The 21,670-nt window shown below is 38.2% G+C and overlaps 1 protein-coding gene across 1 annotated transcript in view; it reads right to left on the bottom strand.

Annotated features, from left to right (window-relative positions):
* LOC113193025 (calcium-activated chloride channel regulator 4-like) overlaps nucleotides 1-3,371 on the bottom strand; it is a 33,315-nt gene extending 29,944 nt beyond the window's left edge. The window contains exons 1-3 of the mRNA XM_077791324.1: nucleotides 3,213-3,371; nucleotides 1,783-1,923; nucleotides 1,498-1,645 (exon numbers count right to left, since the gene is read on the bottom strand). Of these exons, the coding sequence (XP_077647450.1) occupies nucleotides 1,498-1,645; nucleotides 1,783-1,923; nucleotides 3,213-3,371 (448 nt within the window). The remainder of the gene's footprint in view (nucleotides 1-1,497; nucleotides 1,646-1,782; nucleotides 1,924-3,212) is intronic.
* Between the last annotated feature and the right edge of the window lie 18,299 nt (nucleotides 3,372-21,670).

Genomic DNA, 21,670 nt, shown 5'->3' with positions numbered 1-21,670 from the left:
TAGTATATATGCAGAAGTTTCTAAGACGAAGAGGGGAAATTTATGTCAATCATATGATAGAGCTATGGCGGGGGAGTTGAGAAAAGAACAAGAGCTTGAGAAGGCATAGAGGCATTGAAAAATTGGAGAAAATTCTCTTCTATGATAAGGCAGAGTTGAAGAGAGGTGCTAGGGGACATGATTTATAATGTAGAAAGGAAAAGGTAGGGGCTTCAGTTTGCTTTATAAAGACATCTGTTGATTTATGGGAGTGAGAAGAGTGGCTAGTTATCTTGAGAAAAATGGTAAAAGCTTTAAAACAGTTGCTAGGGGAAATGAGAAAGGGAGCTGAGAAAAGTCAAGTAAAAGTTTTTTGAGTACCTTTGAGGGCATCAATGAGTTTAGAAAATGTGTATTTGTAATGATGTCAATTGGTTTTGTAATTTTCTTGAACAACATGAGAAACATAGAAGCCAAAAGAGAGACTGGATCATTCAGTACAGGAGACTTCATAAATTGAATCAAAGCTAAGGATAAGAGTTAGTGGGGGGGAATCAAACTATTTGTATTTATGGTTGAAGTGACTGAGTTTGCTATACATGACAGGAAAGAAAGTACAGCTACACAGATGCAAAGAATTAGAGGGACCAAGGAAAGCAATTCTGGTCAGGATAACACATGGGAGAGAGGTAAGATTGGGATTGAGGGAATGATGGAGCTTTCAAGGTTGGAGAGGGGGAACTGATACAGATATTGATGACTAGAACTGGCTATGTTGGTAGAAAGAGGGATTAATGATTGTTCACTGAACTGGCAATAGGAGAGGGAGGCAATTCTGGGGCATGGGATTGCATGAAAGTTTTCATTGAATAGTGACATGTGAACTGGACTCTCCTTTAACAGTGATTTGCATTTTTATCTGTAAAATAATTTCTTTCATTTCTCTGAACCAATGATCTTAATATTTATATTGAACTAGTGAAATTTCCATTTCAATGGGTCCAAATGATCAACTATAGACAATTTCATCTGATACAAGCAAATAATTTAAATAATAAATTCAGCAACTAACAGCCTATGGATTTTTCTCTTGATCAAAAAGTGGCATGATGACTCTCTCCAGCTTACTTTGCCTCTGTTTTCCATGGAACTTACATATGATTGTTAATAACCACATGTGGATAACTAGAAAATTGAAATCTAAAAATTATGCCTTAAGAAAACATTTATTAATTATGCTCTCTGTCCAAATTTTTGAACACATTATTGATACTATATTATGTACATTTACATGAATTCTCTATTTTAATGTTAATAAAATTTCTACAAGGCAGAAACTCAACTGTTCACCATTTTACCATGAATAAGCACAAAAAGGTCATTTGTTTAAGTTTACACATAGCTAATAAACAGAGGAGTCAGGATTTGAACCTTGAGACTTCTTCTCCAAGCCCTGTTCACTAAATCTGGGAACAGAGATGCTTGTTTAAAATGAGATGTTTCATCCACATTTCCTACCTGATGGTCCATACTCATTGTGTTCTCTTCCTAGTATGAAGTCGGGAGTGAAATGCGTGTATTCTCCTTTTTCCCCACACTCTGTGAATTGCCTGGTGTATGGTTTATCTCTGCCTGGGAGGGCTGGTGCTGCAACTCTAACATCGGCCTGAGAATGTTTAAGAATTTATTAAAACATCATAAATAGAAATTATAATATTAAATCTGAAAAACCATGAAACAGTGAATTGAGGTTAAAATTAGAAAGCAGCAGAAAGCACTTAAGAGAAGACTTTGGACAATTACGTGTTTGTAGGTCTCATGTTTCGGCCTTCTATACTGAGGATTTTCCTTCCAATTCTCAGGAATTAATATAGATACATTTTTGAAAAAAAATCTTTTTTCTGTGGCTTCAAATAGGTATGTAGATGCTGTAGTAACCATGTCCTGTTATCAAATGAAAAAAATGCATGTGAGTGTAGCTGAGTGAGAATGAACTGGCGGAGCACAGCTTATCTCTGACATCTCCCCTTTGTACCTGTCAACACAAAAGCACCTCCCTGATGAACATTGTCTCCACCCCCTGTACCATTGCTGCAACCTGTTAGATTCAAACTATTGCTTTGTCCTGCACATTGAAAGGCTTCTCAGTCTTCTGTTCTCTTACCCTAAAAGGTAACTGCTTATGTTTGGTGTTTAGAAGAACCAATTAATATGAATATGCACATTAATGGACTTTGGAATAATCTTCTTGGTCCCAGTACTGGTGTTAGTACTTTCTTGGTTGATTTATATAGTGTTCTGAAGTTCAGTTTCCTCACCTCTTTAATGGACCATTGCTACACACTTATCTTTATGGTTGCCATAAAGATGTAACGAATTAGTAAGTACCTTAAACTTCAAAGCTGCAATAGCATTTGTACAGATAGAGTGACAAGTGAAAACCCTCCACCATTTTCTCCACACTGCAGTTAGAATGATCCTAGGACATGTAGGATAGTGCACACCACCTCTGCATAAACCCTTCCATTGATTCTCATCTCAGAGTAGAAGCCACATCTTTCCAGTGGTCTGAGCCCTGCTTCCTCTCCAACATCAGCTAGCCCCAGGCTTCCTCTTGTTCATCCACATCATTTCTTTTGTCACAGCAAGCATGCTGTCACCTACCACTGTGCCCAACCTACAGGTTGTCAGTGGGCTCTTGCATCGGACTCTGCTGAGATGTTACTTTATCAGTGAGGTCTGCCCTGACTATCCTACATAAAAGAATATCTTCCCCTGATTGCAGCCCCACCCACACTCTATACCCCCTTTCTTGATTTAGTGTATTCCATAGCAACCTGCTAACATCTGGTCTGTTAATTTACTCATTTTTATTATTCAGATCTCTCTTCCATTCTCCATGAGACCAGAGACTTTTTTCTTTCATTCACTGCTCTTTCCTCTAGCATAACATAAGCATTCAATAAATACTTATTAAAGAGCAGATAAATCCAACTACTAATTTACAAATGAGGAAACTAAGGATCAGGTGGGACCTGGGCTTTATTTAAAATATTGTGTTGAGAATCCCATCTGGAACCTCCATCTTTTTTTATCCTTTCCAACATTGTCCCCATTGCACCATGTTGCTTTAAAATTTTCTGGAGATTTCAGAGTTTCCATAATAATTATTTCACTATAATTATTTTTTTTCTTTTTCATGATGCAAGCAAAAGGAATTCCATCAATCTTACCTTTATTTTTTCAATTAATTTTCCATCTTCTGGCACACCAGAATCTATAGCAATGACAAGGCCTTCATATCCATTGTCGTTCAGCCTCACAAGGGAAGTTTTTGACCTCTGTATCAGGAATATAACTAAGAAGGAGACCAAACCTCTGAATAACCCCATTGTTCCTTTCTGGTTATTCAAAAGGCTTCTTTGACTTTGTCTCTGTCTGTCTATATATACCTCTAAAAATTATCAGTGTTTGCTTATTATGAGATGTTGACTGTTTAAAGGTCAATATTACATGCATGAGAAGATATTTGACTTCAATTTACATTAAAGTTTTATTGTATGTTACTGTAAAGGTGATCAAGAATCATAATAAAAATCATATCTTTGGATAAAGTGCACTACACATTTTCCACTTGAGACATTTTTATCCCTAATTTTGGTTAATTTTCTATATAGACATAGGCTATATTTTATGTAGAGTGGAATGTGAAAATTCATAAAAACTCATAATAAAATGAGTAGACACTGAAATGCTAGTGCTATTCTTCAGTGCTATAGAGCAACTGAATTATCTTAATTATTTATCATCTAGGAATAATGGTGTTAATAATGGAAGAGAATATTAGATCATTAGATGTAAATAATCCCAAATTAGGTAAAATAGATTTGAAACCCAAATTAAATATCTTAAAGACTTTTATAAATTAAAGATTTGATAAAGTGATTAAAAAATCTTGTCCATTAAAGAATGGAAATCATTTGTTTTGATCCAAGTATATCAAAAACACCTAGGGGAGATCCAAGATGGTGGGCCAGAGGGAGACATCATTCTGTCTCCCTCTGTTTCCTGGGACTCAAGTAGTGAGAATACTGCTTCTCTGTGAGGGATATTCCTGCTCCTGCGCAGGAATCACAGCTCCAGGCCTCAGCATCAGAATAGGTCTCCCAAATACTCGCCCACATCGGGACCATTGACATCACCACCCATGCAGAACTTTTGGCCACTCACCTGAACAGAAATCCTTGACGCTGCTCCCATGCAGGACACCTGGAAGCTACCCACATGCGGGAATTCTGGCGGCCACTCCTGTGTGGACCCCCGTCTACTAATGTGGGGCTCCCCTGGTCTCCTCCATCTTGGGACTCTGCAGCAATAGAGATAGTCCCCTACACGCAGTAGTCTGACTGTGGTGAACCCACCCTAATTTCATTTGAAGATTGAAAGCCATCTCATCACAAAGTCATGAAAAGTTTATTTCTGTTTTACTGTAAAATATTAAGATTTATCTTTGGCCTGACCATAATTTGATGTTTTAAAAACTTGCTAGGGATTCTTGCCCATGCTTTGAACTTACCTGTGCCTGGTTCTCCTTGACCAGATAACAACCCTCCCTGAAATCCCAGCTGCTCCTCATTAACTTTGATGTTGGAATCTGAGTTTGCTCCCTACCTTAAGATGTTAAACAATGTAGATCATAAACCTACTAAAACAATGTAGATCATAAACCTACTATCTGCCCTTGTATTACATTTGCCTGAACCCTGTCAAGCTGTAAGTTCCCAAGACACCTCCCTTTTTGTAACTTTTTGTGTTATAAAAAATTCCCTGTTATGAGACCAGCTGCTGTTCTCTGGCCCTGTTTTCCAAGGTAAGGCAGCTGCTGGCCAGCTCTCTTGGTGTATATAATATAAGCTTGCTTTAATTTGGTTTTGGAGTCGGTGGTCTTTTCTTTGCATGGTGGTTCAACACCTGCACCTGGGAACTTTAAAACAGGCTCTGAAGACAGCCGACAGCCACACACTGCATGCCACAGAGCTCGTCTCTGAACATATCCTCAAACACCATTGCCTGGCTCTCCCCACTGGACCTAACACACCATTGCTGAAAGCAGCCACCTCCAACTTGGTTGACCAGATATCCAGTTTCTAACTCCCCCCCCCCCGCCAGCAGCTGCTGTCCTAGCACAGTGACAACCAACACAAAATAACTTGTAGTGGCAGGTTCACAGTGCGCCCAAAGTGCCACAAACAAGACTCCTGGAGAGAAAGGGTCCTTATTAGGAAGTAGTAAGGGAGAGGGTGAGTGTGATACAGTTTAGATGCTAACATAGAGACCAGGAACTAGGAGGTCTTCAGGAGAGATAAGGAGAAAAAAACAGGCTCTCACATGATATGAGCAGGCCCAAAAAGAGATCCTTGAGGTGTAGTCTCCCTTTGGGGACTGGTGGGTGCCACAACCCATTTCCAGGTGCCCTTCACCCAGGACCAACCCTCCAACCCTGGTTACCTTTACCATCCCGAGGGTGGAGATACCAGCTAACAACAGACTACCCCACCTATTGGATGAGAAGGGAAGCAGGAAAGAAACTGATCTCCAACCAAAACAATTCTTGTTTCTTCCTTCAAGATTTTTTTTTCTTCTCCCTGTCTATTCTCCTTCCCTCACATCCCCAACATATGTGAAATCAAGTATTTCACATGAATTAGAATTTTGAGGACTGGGACCTCTGAACGGTATATTACAGTTGTGTTGTATATTCTGTTTTTTTCTTTTTTCCTCCAATTTTTACTAGTTTATTATTTTCAATATATATATATGTGTGTGTGTGTGTGTGAGTGTGTGTGTGTTTGTTTTATGTACTTTACTGTCTTCCCACTTAACTTGTCTAACCAAAACTACTTCCTCTCTATTCTCCTGCTACTAACTTTTTTCTTTAGATTTCTCTTTCGCACTTCCTAAGATATAATAACTTTATACCCTCACCTCCTTCCTCCTCAGCATATCATCCTACACCTAACTCCTGGTTCTTTGTTCACTGTCAGAAACTGTAAACCCTTTTACAAGCCTACTGATTATATTGTAGATAATAATTAAATTTACCAATTCTGCACATGTGACCAAACTGTAAATGTCTTAATAGCAACTATTTGTTTTTAGGTTGTATATTCGTTTATATTGGGATCTGTTAACATTGTCCTGTCCCCCAAAGGAGAGGCATTGTAACCCTAAAGGGGCACTATAAGCCTATAGGATAAAAATGATAACTCCACAATTCCACACTGCTGGAAGCAAAGACACATGAGTAACGTGAAAAGACAGTAAAGTGCCCCAAACAAATCAAGAATTAGAATCAATTGCCAGCACAACAGAAGAAATTACAGAGAAGGATTTCAGAATATACATAAATAAAATGTTCCATGAATTAAAGGATGACAAACAGAGCAAATACAGGCAGCAAAAGATTATTTTGACAAAGAGCTACATAAGCAAATATAGAAAGCAAAGATTACTTCACTAGGGAGATAGAGGTTCTAGAGGAAAATCTAACAGAAATCATTGAAATGAAAGAAACTATAGGGGATCCAACATGGCGGCCGGTGAGGAAGCAGCGATTCCAACGTCTCCACTTTAATGGGATAAGAAAAACCCACCTGAACAGATGCAGCCTACCTATGGAGGAACTTCTAGCATAATTCCCTTAAGAGGAGAGCAGCCGTGAACTGGTAGGTTTATTGGAAGTGACAGTTTGTCCCAGAGAAGTGGATCTTGGACAGCCTCTCGGGCACAGAGGTATAGTCCCCTAGCCATCAGCCCCTCGGCAAGCGGCTACCCAGGGAGGCCTAGAGCTCGCTCTGGGAGCAGCAGCCTCACCTGCCCGGTTCCTAATCACGCGGCCACAGTTAACCGGCTCCACAGGTGGCCCAGCGGCGGGTGCAGAAGTCGAGTCCTGAGGCCAGCGGTCACTTTTGCAAGCGGCTGACACCCGAGGGGTTTGGCCCGCCCCGCCAGAAACGGCAGTCAGCCTCCGCCATCAGGGCTCCCCTGGGAGGCATAGAGCTCGCTCTGGGAGCAGCAGCTTCACACGCCCGGTCCCTAACCACGCGACCACAGCCACCTGGCTCCATGGGTGGCCCCGCGGCGGGTGCAGAAGTCGAGTCCTGAAACCAGCGGCCACTTTTGCAAGCGGCTGACACCCGAGCAGTTTGGCCCGCCCCGCCAGAAACGGCAGTCAGCCTCCGCCATCAGGGCTCCCCTGGGAGGCCTAGAGCTCGCTCTGGGAGCAGCAGCCTCACCTGCCCGGTTCCTAATCACGCGGCCACAGTTAACCGGCTCCACAGGTGGCCCAGCGGCGGGTGCAGAAGTCGAGTCCTGAGGCCAGCGGTCACTTTTGCAAGCGGCTGACACCCGAGGGGTTTGGCCCGCCCCGCCCGAAACGGCAGTCAGCCTCCGCCATCAGGGCTCCCCTGGGAGGCATAGAGCTCGCTCTGGGAGCAGCCACTTCACCTGCCCGGGTCCTAACCACGCGACCACAGCTACCTGGCTCCACAGGTGGCCCCACGGAGGGTGCAGAAGTCGAGTCCTGAGGCCAGTGGCCACTTTTGCAAGCAGCTGACACCCGAGGGGTTTTGCCCGCCCCACCTGAACCGGTAGTCAGCCTCCGCCATCAGGGCTCCCCTGGGAGGCACAACCTCATTTGGAGTAGGGGCTGTGCAGAGCTGCCATCTGAGCAAGCAGGGCAGGCAGACTTGCGGCCCACTGGAAAGACAGGTCAGGTAGCTTGCCAGCGTGGTGGACACGCAACACCGAGGCAGTCGCGTCACACTGGTTGGAGTGGGGGTGGAGCAGGGTCGCCGCCCGGGTCCGGAGGGGGCTCAGCGACCCATTGGAGAGGTAGTCAGGTACCCCCATTGGGAGTGGGGGCTGTGCAGAACTGCGACCTACCGTCCTAGAGGCCTGCCAGCACGGTAGACACGTCACACCAATTGGAGTGGGGACCCAGCAGAACTGCCACCCACATCCAGACCAGGACCAACGACCCCAGGGCGTGGCAGTTACGTCACCACAATTGAAGTGGGGGCAGAGCAGAGTCGCCACCCGTGCCCACAGGGGGGGCAGACCTGCGACCGATTAGCGGGGTAGACAGATCACCCTAATTAGAGGAGCAGCAGAGCCACTACCCGCCCTGCAAGGGAGACTTCCCAACTATACAAGAGCAATATAAATAAATAGGGGGTAAAAATCAAAAACACAACAGTTGCACCAAGCAGAAAGAAACGCAAGCAGTATGAAAAGACAAGGAAAGAAAGGACCACAAGCAATGCAGGTCAACTCAACTTTAGAAGAGGTAATAGCTGCAACAGATGGAATGTCAGATAAAGAGTTGAGGATATATATGCTTCAGATGATCTGGAGTCTCAAGGAAGACATGAGACAGCAAAATCAGACAATGAAAGATCACATCGACAAACAAATCCAGGAAGTAAAAGATCAATTTCACAGGGAGATAGAGGTAATAAAAAACAAACAAATAGAAATCCTAGAAATGCAGGAAACAGTAAACCAACTTAAAAACTCAGTTGAGAATACTACCAGCAGAGTAGATCACTTAGAAGAGAGAACATCAGACAATGAAGACAAAGTATTTCAACTGGAAAAGAACATAGACAGCTCAGCAAGACTGCTAAGAAACCATGAGCAGAACATCCAAGAATTATGGGACAATATCAAAAGGCCAAATTTAAGAGTCATTGGGATACAGGAAGGCACAGAGCTCCATACCAAAGGAATAAACAGTCTATTCAGTGAAATAATATGAGAAAACTTCCCAGACTTGAAGAATGAGACAGAATCCCAAATCCTAGAAGCCTACAGGACGCCAAATGTGCAAAATCATAAGAGATCCACACCTAGACACATTATAATGAAGATGTCCAACATACAGAATAAGGAGAGAATTTTAAAAGCTGCAAGAGAAAGAAAGCAGATTACATTTAGGGGTAAACCAATCAGGATAACAGCTGATCTCTCAACACAGACTCTGAAAGCAGGAAGATCCTGGAATAACATATTTCAAACTCTGAAAGAAAATGGGTTCCAACCAAGAATCGTGTATCCGGCGAAATTAAGCTTCAGGATAGAAGATGAAATTAAAACCTTCCACGATAAACAAAAGTTAAAAGAATTCACAGCTAGAAAACCATCTCTTCAAAAAATCCTTGGCAAAACATTACAGGAAGAGGAAATGGAAAATAACATTGAAAACCAACAATGGGAGGTAGGACAGTAAAGGGGGGAAAGTAGTCAAAGTGGATAATAAATCAGGTTTAGTAACATCAATAAACAAATATGGCTAGAAGAACAAACCAGATCTCAATAATTACCCTAAATGTTAATGGCTTAAATTCACCAATCAAGAGACACAGGCTAGTAGAATGGATCACAAAACAAGACCCAACAATATGCTGCCTACAGGAGACGCATCTGATAGGAAAAGATATTCATAGACTGAAGGTGAAAGGTTGGGAAAAATCATACCACTCATATGGACTGCGGAAACAAGCAGGAGTGGCCATACTCATATCTAATAAAATAGATTTCAAGACAAAGTTAATCAAAAGGGATAAAGAAGGACACTTCATACTGCTCAAGGGAACCATACACCAACAAGACATAACAATCATAAATATATATGCCCCAAATAATGGTGCAGCTTTGTTCATCAAGCAAACTCTTCTCAAGTTCAAGAGTCTAATAGACCACCATACAATAATCATGGGAGACTTCAACACACCTCTCTCACCTCTGGACAGATCTTCCAAACAAAAGTTAAATAAGGAAACTATAGAACTCAATAACACAATTAACAACCTAGACCTAATTGACATATATAGACTATACCACCCAACATCAAGTAGTTACACTTTTTTCTCAGCAGCTCATGGAACCTTCTCAAAAATAGACTATATATTATGTCACAGGGCAACTCTTAGACAATATAAAGGGGTAGAGATAATACCATGCATCTTATCTGACCACAATGGAATGAAACTGAAAATCAATGATAAAGGAAGGAAGGAAAAATCAAGCATCACTTGGAGAATGAACAATAGGTTGCTGAATGATCAATGGGTTTTAGAAGACATCAAGGAGGAAATTAAAAACTTCCTAGAGTTAAATGAAAACACAGACACAACATATCGGAATCTATGGGACACATTGAAAGCAGTTCTAAGAGGAAAATTCATTGCTTGGAGTTCATTCCTCAAAAAAAGAAAAAACCAACAAATAAATGATCTCATACTTCATCTCAAAATCCTAGAAAAAGAAGAGCAAAACAACAGCAAAAGAAGTAGAAGGCAAGAAATAATTAAAATCAGAGCTGAAATTAATGAAATTGAAACAAAAGAAACAATTGAAAAAATTGACAAAACTAAAAGTTGGTTCTTTGAAAAAATAAATAAAATTGACAGACCCTTAGCCATGCTAACGAAGAGAAGAAGAGAGAGAACCAAAATTACTAGCATATGGGATGAAAAAGGCAATATCACAACAGACACTTCAGAAATACAGAAGATAATCAGAAATTATTTTGAATCATTATACTCCAATAAAATAGAAGATAGTGAAGGCATAGATAATTTTCTTAAGTCATATAATCTGCCCAGATTGAGGCAGGAGGATATAGACAATCTAAACAGACCAATAACAATAGAGGAAATAGAAGAGACCATCAAAAGATTACCAACTAAGAAAAGCCCAGGACCGGATGGGTATACAGCAGAGTTTTACAAAACCTTTAAAGAGGAACTAACACCAATACTTTTCAAGCTATTTCAGGAAATAGAAAAAGAGGGAGAACTTCCAAATTCATTCTACGAGGCCAACATCACCCTGATTCCGAAACCAGACAAAGACACTTCAAAGAAAGAAAACTACAGACCAATATCTCTAATGAACATTGATGCAAAAATCCTCAATAAAATTCTGGCGAATCGGATTCAAATACATATCAAAAAAATTATACACCATGATCAAGTAGGATTCATCCCTGGGATGCAAGGCTGGTTCAATATACGGAAATCAATAAATGTTATTCACCACATCAATAGACTTAAAAATAAGAACCATATGATCATCTCGATTGACGCAGAAAAAGCATTCGACAAAGTACAGCATCCCTTTATGTTCAAAACTCTAGAAAAATTAGGGATAACTGGATCATACCTCAACATTGTAAAAGCAATCTATGATAAGCCACAGGCCAGCATCATTCTAAATGGAGAAAAATTGAAGGCATTCCCTCTAAGATCTGGTACAAGACAGGGATGCCCTCTCTCACCACTTCTGTTCAACATAGTCCTCGAAACACTGGCCAGAGCAATTAGACAAACGAAAGAAATTAAAGGCATAAAAATAGGAAAAGAAGAACTTAAATTATCACTATTTGCAGATGATATGATTCTATACCTAGCAGACCCAAAAGGGTCTACAAAGAAGCTATTAGAGCTAATAAATGAATTCAGCAAAGTGGCAGGATATAAGATCAACACGCATAAATCAAAGGCATTCCTGTATATCAGCGACAAATCCTCTGAAAAGGAAATGAGGACAACTACTCCATTCACAATATCCCCCCCAAAAATATAATACTTGGGAATCAACCTAACAAAAGAGGTGAAAGATTTATACAATGAAAATTACAGAACCCTAAAGAAAGATATAGAAGAAGACCTGAGAAGATGGAAAAATATACCCTGCTCATGGATAGGCAGAACTAACATCATCAAAATGGCGATATTACCAAAAGTTCTCTATAAGTTCAATGCAATGCCAATCAAAATCCCAACAGCATATCTTGTAGAAATTGATAAAAGAATCATGAAATTCATATGGAATAATAAAAGACCCAGAATAGCAAAAACTATGCTAAGCAGAAAGTGTGAATCAGGCGGTATAGCGATACCAGACTTCAAACTATACTACAGAGCAATAGTAACAAAAACAGCATGGTACTGGTACCAAAACAGGCGGGTGGACCAATGGTACAGAATAGAGGACACAGTAACCAATCCACAAAACTACAACTATCTTATATTTGATAAAGGGGCTAAAAGCATGCAATGGAGGAAGGATAGCATCTTCAACAAATGGTGCTGGGAAAACTGGAAATCCATTTGCATCAAAATGAATCTGAATCCCTATCTCTCGCCATGCACAAAAGTTAACTCAAAATGGATCAAGGAGCTTGATATTAAATCAGAGACACGGTATCTGATAGAAGAAAAAGTTGGTTATGATCTACATGCTGTGGGATCGGGCTCCAAATTCCTCAATAGGACACCCATAGCGCAAGAGTTAACAACTAGAATCAACAAATGGGACTTACTCAAACTAAAAAGTTTTTTCTCAGCAAAAGATACAATAAGAGAGATAAACAGGGAGCCTTCATCCTGGGAACAAATCTTTACTCCACACACTTCAGATAGAGCCCTAATAACCAGAATATACAAAGAACTCAAAAAATTAGACAATAAGATAACAAATAACCCAATCAATAAATGGGCCAAGGACCTGAACAGACACTTCTCAGAGGAGGACATACAATCAATCAATAAATACATGAAAAAATGCTCACCATCGCTAGCAGTCAGAGAAATGCAAATCAAAACTACCCTAAGATACCATCTCACTCCAGTAAGATTGGCAGCCATTAGGAAGTCAAACAACAATAAGTGCTGGAGAGGATGCCGGGAAAAGGGCACTCTTGTTCATTGCTGGTGGGACTGCAAACTGGTGCAGCCAATTTGGAAAGCAGTATGGATATTTCTTGGAAAGCTGGGAATGGAACCACCATTTGACCCAGCTATTCCCCTTCTCAGTCTATTCCCTAAAGACCTAATAAGAGCATGCTACAGGGACACTGCTACATCGATGTTCATAGCAGCTCAATTCACGATAGCAAGACTGTGGAATCAGCCTAGATGCCCTTCAATAGATGAATGGATAAAAAAAATGTGGCATTTATACACTATGGAGTATTACTCTGCATTAAAAAATGACAAAATCATAGAATTTGGAGGGAAATGGATGGCATTAGAGCAGATTATGCTAAGTGAAGCTAGTCAATCTTTAAAAAACAAATACCAAATGACTCCTTTGATATAAGGGGAGTCAACAAGGACAGGGTAGGGATGAAGAGCTTGAGAAGAAGATTTACATTAAACAGGGATGAGAGGTGGGAGGGAAAGGGAGTGAGAAGGGGAATCGCATGGAAATGGAAGGCAATCCCCAGGGTTATACAAAATTACATATAAGAGGAAAGGAGGGGTAAGACAAGATAATACAAATGGAAGAAATGATTTACAGTAGAAGGGGTAGAGAGAGAAAAGGGGAGGGGAGGGGAGGGGAGGGGGGATAATAGAAAATAGGACAGACAGCAGAATACATCAGACACTAGATAGGCAATATGTCAATCAATGGAAGGGTAACTGATGTGATTCAGCAATCTGTATACTGGGTAAAATTGGGAGTTCATAACCCACTTGAACCAAACTGTGTAATATGATGTATTAAGAACTATGTAAAATTTTGAAAGACCAATAATAAAAAAAAAAGCATCAAATGGAACTTACAAAAAAAAAAAAAGAAATGAAAGAAACTATAAACCAAATTAAAAGCTTAATTGAAAACATCACCAACAAATTAGACCACTTAGAAGACAGGACCTCAGACAATGAAGGCAAAATATATAGCCTTGAAAAGAATGTAGATCACACAGTGAAAATGATAAGAAACCATAAGCAGAATATTCAAAAAATATGGGATAGCATAAAAGACGAAATTTAAGACTTATTGGGATAGAGGAAGGCATAGAGTTCCAACCAAAGGAATGAACAATCTATTCAATGAAATAATATCAGAAAACTTTCCAAACATAAGGAATGAATTGGGAAACCAAATTCAAGAGACTTACAGGACACCCAATGTACAAAATCACAACAGATCCACACAAAGACACATTATAATGAAAATGCCTAACATACAGAATAAGGACAGAATCTTAAAAGCCACAAGAGAAAGGAATCATATTACATATAGGGGGAAACCAATTAGGAACACTAAAAATAGATTTTCCAACCCAGACCCTGAAATCTAGAAGATCCTGGAACAACATAGATCATGCTCTGAAAGAAAATGGATGTCAACCAAGAATCTTGTATCCAGCAAAATTAAGCTTTAGATTTGATGATGAAATAAAAACCTTCCCTGATAAACAAAAGTTAAAAGAATTTATAGCTAGAAAACCTGCACTACAGAACATCCTTGGCAAAATATTTTATGAAAAGGAAATGAAAACAACAATGAAAATGTGCAGGGGAGTATTACACTAAAGGAAAAACTAACCAAAGGAGAAACCAAGTCAAGTTAAATACCAAAAATAAACAAAAATAACTGGGAATACAAGTAATGTCTCAGTAATAAGCCTGAATATTAATGGCCTAAACTCACCAATCAAAAGGAATAGGCTAGCAGATTGAATTTTTTTAAAAAAACAACAACAATATGCTGTCTCCAGGAGACTCATCTCATAGGAAATGATATACCCAGACTGAAAGTGAAAGGTTGGGAAAAATCATTCCACTCACAAGGACTGTGGAAGCAAGCAGAGGTGTCCATCCTCATATCAAATAGAGTAGACTTCAAGCTAAAGTTAATCAAAAGGGATAAAGAAGGACATTTCATACTGTTCAAGGAAACCATACATCAACAAGACTAACAATTATAAATATATGTGCCCCAAACAATGGAGCATCTATGTTCATCAAACAAATTCTTCCCAAGTTCAAGAGTCAAATTGATAACAACACAATAATTTTGGGTGACTTTAACACACTTTTTTCACCACAGGATAGATCTTCCAAACAAAATCTTTAAAAAGAAACTATAGAACTCAACAATACAATCAATAACTTAGACATAACTGACATATATAGAATATATGTTGAAGGATGACCTTCAACAACTGAATACACTTTCTTCTCAACAGCACATGGATCCTTCTCTAAAACAGACCATATGTTATGCCACAAAGCAACTCTTAGCAAATATAGAAAAGTAGAGATACTACTCTGCATTTTATCAGATCATAATGGAATGAAATTAGGAATCAATAATAAAATAAAAAAATAAAAATTACTCCAACACCTGAGACTAAACAATATGCTACTGAATGAACAATGGTTGCAGAAGACACCAAGGAGGAGATTTAAAAAAAAAATTTAGAAGTGAATGAGAACACTGATACAACATATTGAAATCTCTGGGACACTATGAAGGTAGTACTAAGAGGAAAGTTCATTGCATGGAGTTTATTCTTTAAAAAAAGAAAAACTCAACAAATAAATGATCTGACATTACATCTTAAAGCCCTAGAAAAAGAAGAACAACAAATCAACACCAAAACTAGTATAAGACAGGAAATAACTAAAATCAGAGGTGAAATCAATGAAATTAAAACAAAAGAAACAATTGAAAAAAAATGACAAAACAAAAAATTGTTCCTTGAAAAAAATAAATTGACAAACCCTTAGCCATGCTAGAAAAGAGAAGGAGAGATAAACCTCAAATTACCAACATCCATGATGAAAAAGGAAATATCACAACAGACACTACAGAAATACAGTAGATAATTAGAAATTATTTTGAAAACTTGTGCTCTAATAAAATAGAGAATATCAAAGGTATCGACAAACTTCTAGAGTCATATGATTTGCCTATATTGAATCAGGATGATATACATAATTTAAACAGATCAATTTCAAACAATGAAGTAGAAAATTCCATCAGAAGCCTACCAACCAAGAAAAGCCCAGGACCAGATGGAGTTCTACAAGACCTATAAAGAAGAACTAATACTTATACTCTTCAAATTCTTTTGTGAAATAGAAAAAAAGGGAGCACTTCCAAACTCATTCTATGAGGCCAATATCACCCTTATTTCAAAACCAGGCAAAGACACATTAAAAAAAAGAAAAAAGAACTTCAGACCAATATCTCTAATGAACATAGATGCAAAAATTCTCAATAAAATTCTGTCAAATCAAATACAAAAACATATCAAAAAGATTGTGCACCACGATCAACTGGGGTTCATCCCAGGGATGCAAAGTTAGTTCAACATAAAGAAATCAATAAGTGTAAATCATCACATCAATAGACCAAAGATAAGAATCATATGATCATCTCAATAGATGCAGAAAAAGCATTTGACAAAATACAGCACCCCTTTATATTCAAAATGCTAGAAAAACTAGGGATAACATAAACATATCTCAACATCATAAAAGCCATCTATGCTAAGCCCCAGGCCAACATCATTCTAATGGAGAAAAATTGAAAGCATTCCCTCTAAAAACTGAAACAAGACAGGGATACCCTCTTTCACTAATTCTATTTAACAGTTGTTGGGGCACTAGTCAGAGCAATTAGACAGATGAAAGAAATTAAAGGAAAACAGATAGGAAAAGAAGAACTCAAATTAGCACTCTTTGCTGATAATATGATTCTATACCTAGAAGTCCCAAAAAATTCCACCAGAAAACTTCAGGAACTAGTAAATGAATTCAGCAAAGTAGCAGGATATAAAATCAGCACCCATAAATCAAAGGCATTTCTGTATATCAGTGGCAAATCCTCAGAAAGGGAAACAAGGAAAACTACCCCATTTACAATATCCTCAAAAAAAAAAAAAAGAAAAGAAAAGAAAACAACACTTGGGAATCAACCTAACAAATGAAGTGAAAGACTTCTGCAATGAAAACTACAGAAAACTAAAGAAAGAAATTAAAGAAGACCTTAGAAGATGGAGGATCTCCCTTGTTCTTGAGCAAAATTAATTAAGTATGCATAATTAATATTGTCAAAATGACCATACTACCAAAATACCACCATACAGATTTAATGTAATTTCAATCAAAATCCCAATGACATTCCTCATAGAAATAGAAAAAGCAGTTATGAAATTCATCTGGAAAAAATAAGAGACCCAGAATAGCTAAAGCAATCCTTAGCAAGAAGAGTGAAGCAGGTGTCATCACTATACCAGATCTTAAACTATACTACAGAGCAAGACTAACAAAAACAGCATGGTATTGGCACCAAAATAAACTTGTAGAACAATAGTACAGAATAGAGGACACCGAGACTAACCCACATAATTAAAGTTATCTTATATTAGAGAAAGGTGCCAAAAACATACACTGGAGAATAGATAGCCTCTTAAACAAATGGTGCTGGGAAAACTGGAAATCGATATGCAACAAAATGAAATTAAACCCCTATCACACATCATGCACAAAACTCAACTCAAAATAAATCAAAGACCTAGGAATTAAACCAGAGACCCTGCATCTAATAGAAGAAAAATTAGGACCAAATCTCCATCATGTTAGATTAGGTCCAGACTTCCTTAGTAAGAATACTATAGTGCAAGAATTAAAATCAAGAATCAATAAATGGGATGGTTTCAAGCTGAAAAGCTTCTTCTCAGCAAAAGAAACAATCTGTGAAGTGAATAGAGAGCCTACATCTTGGGAGCAAATTTTTACCACTTGCACATCAGATATAGCACTAATGTCTAGGGTATATAAAGAACTCAAAAAGCTAAACACCAAAATACCAAATAAACCAATCAATAATTGGGCCAAGGAACTGAACAGACACTTCTCAGAAGAGGATATACAATTAATCAACAAACATATGAAAAAATTTTCAACATCTCTAGCAATTAGAGAAATGAAATCAAAACTACTCTAAGATTTCATCTCACTCCAGTCAGAATGGCAGCTATTAAGAATACAAACAACAATAAGATGAACATCATTGCTGAGGATGTGGGGGAAAAGGCACCCTCATACATTGCTGGTGGGACCACACATTGTTGCAGCCAATATGGAAAGTAGTATGGAGAATCCTTGGAAAACTGGGAATGGAACCATTTGACTCAGCTATCTCACTCCTCAGTCATACTCAAAGGACTTAAAAACAGCATACTACAGGGACACAGCCACATCAGTGTTTATAGCAGCACAGTTCACAATAGCTAAACTGTGGAACCAACCTAGATGCCCTTCAGTAGATGAATGGATAAAAAAAACCTGTAGTATATTTACACAATGGAATATTATGCAGCATTAAAAAATAATAAAGTCATGGCATTTGCAGGTAAATGGATAGAGTTGGAGAATATAATGCTATGTGAATTTAGCCAATCCCTAAAAAGCAAATGCTGAATGTTTTCTCTGATACAAGGAAGCTGATACATAGTGGGGTTGGGAGGCGGAGTATGGGAGGATTAGATGAACTCTAGATAGGGTAAAGGAGTGGGAGGGGATGGGAGGGGGCATGGGGGTAGGAAACATGGAGATGGACATCATTACCCTAAGTACATGTATGAAGATACAAATGGTGTGACTCTATTTTGTGTACAACCAGAGATATGTAAAGTTGTGCTGTATATGTGTAATATGAAACTTGTGTTTCCACAGATAGTGCTGGTAAAATTCTGCTGTCATATATAACAAATTAGAATAAAAAATAAATTAATTAAATGAAACACCTGGTACTTTGCTGGTCACTATATTGGCAGATAAATTATATTAATTGTTAACATTTATTCATTGGTTACTGAGGCACAGATTCATTCCCTTAGTCCTCATGGCATCTTTCAAATGTAAATACATATAGTATCTTATGTATGGATAATCTGAGGCATGTAGAGTTTAAAACTTGCCAAGATCACACCGCCAGTGAATTTCATAATCAGGATCTGAACCCAGCATTCTTATGCCAGGCACCAGGGATCTAATTACTCTATAAAGAGGCAATGTGGTTTTATTAGGCAAATATTACAGTAAGTTTTTTTTTAAAAGGAGCAAAGAGGTCAGGTTAGGAGTTATGATAAATCTAGAAGTCTTGTCCTAAAGTAGAATGAGTCAGGACATAACAGAACCCATGAAAGGACTGAAAATAGACTATCTTAATAGTTCAGATACAGGATGCAATGTTGAATTCTTGGCCACATTCCCAAGATAGAGGCTTTGTCATGTGTGTCTAGACTTTGCCTTCTCAGGTGGTACCCTTTCCCTCCTTCCATTCCCTTGGGATTTCTGCAGGATAATTCTATACTCATAGAATTACTGTTGTAGAAGATTCTGGATGGACCTGTTGCAGTAACAACCCCAGGGAAACTGTGATGTAGATGAAGAAAGGTATTGACAGTTACATTCTATGCAGTCTTGCCCTGATTCCTCCCTAGGCTGCCTTCCTATTACTCCCCACCTCTCTTTTAACTTGCTTCAAGCAAACCAGGCATGTTCTGAACCTATGGAATTGGTACTTAGGAAATTTTTTTGACCAGTGTTGACTGAAATAGTAAATGATTATCACTTAAGCCATAAATAACAACACATCACAATGCCTAAACAAAAGTTTGTTCAATGTCTTTGGAACACTGGAGACAACTGGGGAGACTTGGATCCTCTCCAATATTTGGTACATTATCTACTTCATTTGAGGAGGTGCTATTACCCCCTCAATAAATGTGGGAAGGTCTTTGTAATAAGGCTGAAAAGGAGAGATGTCCTCTTTGCCAAAGCTGTTGGGAAAAATCTCCCTCCAAACATTGGCACTGAGCATATGCAGCCTGGTGAATGTTCATAACAGTCACTTTCCTTTGGTTGCAATATGATGAGAACCTTGGAATTGGAGACAAATGTATGTTCTTGACTTTATTTTTCCATCCTTCTCCCTGGCTGAGTTTCTACTCTCTTGGTAGAGAGGGAAGTGGGGAACTGCTCCAGTGCCCTCAGAGACATCCCTTTCCATGACTAGTCCACTTCTTACATATTCCCGAGTGGCTGGTGCAGCTACAAGCCCACTGTCTCCATCAGACTGACCTCAGAAAGGCATTCAGGCAGAGGCCAGCTCCTCACATGTGAGAAAGGACTATGCTTAGTGGGTCTGATCCAGATCCATCTTAGGCAAACAGGCTCTATTGCAACATTGGAGAGGCCTGGGTTTCCTTGCTGTGACTGGGTCAAGGAAGAGTTTTGAAAATGTCATTTGTTGGGGATTCATTTTCATGCATGACAAAAAAAATGTATCTAACATATCAAACTTTTGTTTCCACAGATAAAATGACATCAAGTTTGTTTTTTTCTCTTAAAGTGAATTGATTTAAAGATAATAATAGGGAAATTGTACAGTGGGTACAGGAGTGTGCCTGAGGTTGGCAATGTGTATGCATGACTTAGTCCATGATGGTACAAATACAATCATCTCCATTTTCTTAAATGTTGAAAACAATTTTACAATATAGTTTAACTATAATTGAAGAATTCCATTATTGATTAATATTTCTCTGCATTCAGGTTTCCAGTTCAGGGGATTATAAAATGTAAGGAAACTTTTCCCATGCCTTTACTAGTCCTAGAAATTATACATTTAAGATAATTTTTGTAGCTCTTAGTTATTATTGATATCACTTGCATTTCATTAATTTCTTCTTTTATTATTAGTCATTTCTTTTGTTACTTTTTGGTTTTTAATACAATTTTCTAGCTGCTTTACCACGTTAATTGCTTAGCTAATATATTTTTGTTTTATTGTTGTTTAGAAATAAGGTTAAAACAAGTACACTGACTACTATTTTGGCCACATCCCACAAGTTTTAGTATAGCAGTGTCAATAGTCTCTTTTATTCAACCTATATACTTAACATTTGTTTCCACAGAGTTTTTAAGGTGAATTTCAATTTTTATTTACTCTCTAATTCTACACCAGATTGGGGTATTTGGTGTTTTTAATGCTGAGACTATTTTGCTACAATCCTTCCTATGTCCTGGAATATCATACACAAATTCCAGATTTATTTGTACAAATTTTTATTTCACCTTTAATGGTATCTTTAAGTTTATAAGTGCAAAAATGCAAAATTGGTAAATGTTTCATTTTTTTCAAATATAATTACTATGCACTATTCCTAAACTTTTATTATGCATAATCTTTTCAACTTCAAGTATGATTATATTAGACTTAGTTTTCAGATCATAACTCAAAAGGGAAATCAATATATAAAGTTAAATTAATAGTTGTTTTCATATGATTAATGTAATCTTTGTGTGTATATGGAAATATCACAGTGAATCCCATTAATATGTACAATTAATGTGTGTGAATTTATAAAGAATTGAAAACTGATTTTGGTTCTGTCATACAGTATTGACATTTTGGGTTAACATTTAAGATCTTAGGAGAACTTATCTTTACTGGGTTAATAATTCTCTCTTCTACTCCCTTTGTAGCTCTAACAGACATTTTATTGACTCAATAACTTTTTTTTTCAAGAGTCATAAAATAAATGTATTTGTACTTTTCCATGTTAAATTTATCATGAGAGAAGTTCCTTACTTATTACTCAGAGGGAGAATGAAAATGCCAAGTACATAAAATGGAGTGCTAATTTTCTTTTTTTCTTTTTTCTTTTTACCATCCCATTCCAGGCTTTCTGGGTCTTCAGATGAACAACACTGAATTCTCCAAGTAGAGTCAGAACTGACTACCATGATAATAGAAGGATCTTTTGTCATAGGATTTTAAAATCATGGGTCAGTCACATGTTAGAAGAGTA

The sequence above is a fragment of the Urocitellus parryii genome, chromosome 11 (assembly GCF_045843805.1).
Source record: "Urocitellus parryii isolate mUroPar1 chromosome 11, mUroPar1.hap1, whole genome shotgun sequence".
NCBI lineage: Eukaryota > Metazoa > Chordata > Mammalia > Rodentia > Sciuridae > Urocitellus > Urocitellus parryii.
The sequence above is the reverse complement of the archived record's forward strand: the minus strand, read 5'-3'. Positions and strand labels throughout refer to the sequence as shown.